Source organism: Manacus vitellinus, unplaced genomic scaffold (genome assembly GCF_001715985.3).
Source record: "Manacus vitellinus isolate BGI_N305 unplaced genomic scaffold, ASM171598v3 scaffold_63_pilon, whole genome shotgun sequence".
In the NCBI taxonomy this organism is placed as follows: domain Eukaryota; kingdom Metazoa; phylum Chordata; class Aves; order Passeriformes; family Pipridae; genus Manacus; species Manacus vitellinus.
In genome coordinates this window covers 674,175-676,093 of record NW_021940711.1, presented here as the reverse complement: position 1 = coordinate 676,093, position 1,919 = coordinate 674,175, and the positions used below count along the sequence as shown (strand labels likewise).

At 59.4% G+C, this 1,919-nt stretch overlaps 2 protein-coding genes across 2 annotated transcripts in view; one reads left to right on the top strand and one right to left on the bottom strand.

The window, feature by feature from the left end:
• Positions 1-56: 56 nt before the first annotated feature.
• On the top strand, positions 57-1,331 carry AIP (aryl hydrocarbon receptor interacting protein). Its single transcript, XM_029963805.1, has 3 exons — positions 57-272; positions 364-505; positions 591-1,331. The coding sequence occupies exons 1-3, from the start codon at positions 57-59 to the stop codon at positions 794-796; spliced, it is 564 nt and encodes a 187-aa protein (XP_029819665.1). The 3' UTR covers positions 797-1,331.
• LOC103753820 (membrane-associated phosphatidylinositol transfer protein 1) overlaps positions 914-1,919 on the bottom strand; it is an 8,383-nt gene continuing 7,377 nt past the window's right edge. The window contains exon 13 of the mRNA XM_029963791.1: positions 914-964. Within this exon, the coding sequence (XP_029819651.1) occupies positions 914-964 (51 nt within the window). The remainder of the gene's footprint in view (positions 965-1,919) is intronic.

Sequence of the window (1,919 nt, the reverse complement as noted above, 5' to 3'; positions counted from 1 at the left end):
CTGGATTAATGGTTGGACTCCATGGTCTTAGAGGGCTTTTCCAACTAAATGATTCCATGATCCTATTCTCTGATTCCATGATGGGGTGCTGGCAGGTGGAGCCACCCGGCTCCTACCAGCAGGACCCATGGGCCATGACGGATGAGGAGAAGCTCCAGGCTGTGCCCCTGATCCACAAGGAAGGCAACGAGCTGTACCGGCAGGGCAAGGTGCCCGAGGCAGCTGCCAAATACTACGATGCCATCGCCTGTCTCAAGAACCTGCAGATGAAGGTGGGGCCCCCCAGATGCACACAGGCCTGGCCCCTGGAATGCAGGGCTTCGGAGCTGCCCCTCACTCTCCCTGCTCTCTCTCACCCCGCAGGAGCAGCCGGGCTCTCCAGACTGGATCGAGCTCGACCAGAAGATCACACCCCTGCTCTTGAACTACTGCCAGTGCAAGCTGCAGAGCGAGGAGTACTACGAGGTGCTGGATCACTGCTCCTCCATCCTCAACAAGTACGAGGGTAAGGAGCCAGGGTCCATCCCGGGCGGCTGCAGTGGGCACGGGGAGATGCCGGCGCTCCGCTGACCCCCGGCTCTGTCCCCCAGACAACGTCAAGGCCTACTTCAAGCGGGGCAAGGCCCACGCAGCCGTGTGGAACGTGGCGGAGGCGCAGGCTGACTTCGCCAAGGTGCTGTCCCTCGACCCCTCACTGCGCCCCGTGGTGTCCAAGGAGCTGCGGAGCCTGGAAGCGCGGCTGCGGGAGAAGGACGCTGAGGACAAGATCCGCTTCAAGGGCATCTTCTCCCAGTAGAGCCCACGGCCGCAGCGGAGAGCCCAGCGCTCTCGGGACAGGTTCCTTTAGATATTCCACATGTGGAATGGTCATGGATGTTTATTAATGTTTAATACAGATTTTACTTATTTGAAGTCAGTGGAAGTGGCCCTGGAGCTCGCCGTGGCCCAGGGACATGGCCAGGCACTTAAGTGGCAGCGTAAAGCATCGCAGCACACGGCTGAAGCTCTTTGCTGGGCTCTAGACTCTGCTCATTGTCACACCAGGGACACGTGGGTGACAGGAGCCCGCTGCTCCCTGCCAACTTGTATCCTTTATTTGACATTTTTATACTTTATGGTGGCCACACAGCCTCGGCCCCAGCTCCAACCCCCTCCTGCCTGTTCTCTGTGCCACACTGTTGTCACTTCTCCAGGCTGCTGCTATCACCCCAAACCAGTGTTTCCTCTCATCATGTCAGCGTCGGGAATATTTTATATAGAATAACGGCTTGTTCCTGCTATCTCTATAAACCTCCAGTCGTGCTATGACAAGATAAACTCAAGTAAAACCAGTCACAGCCCCTGGTCACTGAAAATCTGCTGTTAGAGGTAAATGAGGGAAAAAAGTTGGAGGGAGGCAGGAAGAGGGCTGGAGGAGGTTATCGGTACCTACCCTGGAGCAGCGGCGCAGCCCACACACCCCAGGCTTTTCTCCTTGTCCTAAATTGCTGTGCCCCAAGGCCACCTCCCTGCGTGACTCCGTGTCCCTGAGGGTACCCCACAGCTTTCCCAGAGGGTGGGAGTGCTGGGGCCACGTCCAGGGGCAGCGGGTACAGAGCAGGCACGGGGGCACCGGCGCCTCGTCGTAACATCTCTTTATTCAACACCGAAACAAAACGGGGGCAACAGAGGAACCGCTCTGGAACCCCAACCCAGCCCTGCCCCGCGACACCGGACGGAAATAAATAGGTGGGGAGCAGGGAGGTGCCACTTGCCTTGGGGCACAGCCACAGCCCCCCAGTTCTGCACAGGGACAGTGACCCCAGGGCACAGACTCCACCAGGCACTGCCCAACAGCCCCAAGGGACATGGGGGGGACGGGGCTGGGGGCAGCCGGGGGGACCCGGGGGGGCTCAGCCCCAAGGGGAGCACTCTGGCCC

Bases quoted from the DNA above. Each gene is read 5' to 3' on its own strand.
- AIP (XM_029963805.1), top strand. From the start codon at position 57: ATGATCCTATTCTCTGATTCCATGATGGGGTGCTGGCAGGTGGAGCCA. The intron at 273-363 runs GTGGGGCCCCCC...CTCACCCCGCAG, and splicing joins TCAAGAACCTGCAGATGAAG to GAGCAGCCGGGCTCTCCAGA. The intron at 506-590 runs GTAAGGAGCCAG...TCTGTCCCCCAG, and splicing joins CATCCTCAACAAGTACGAGG to ACAACGTCAAGGCCTACTTC.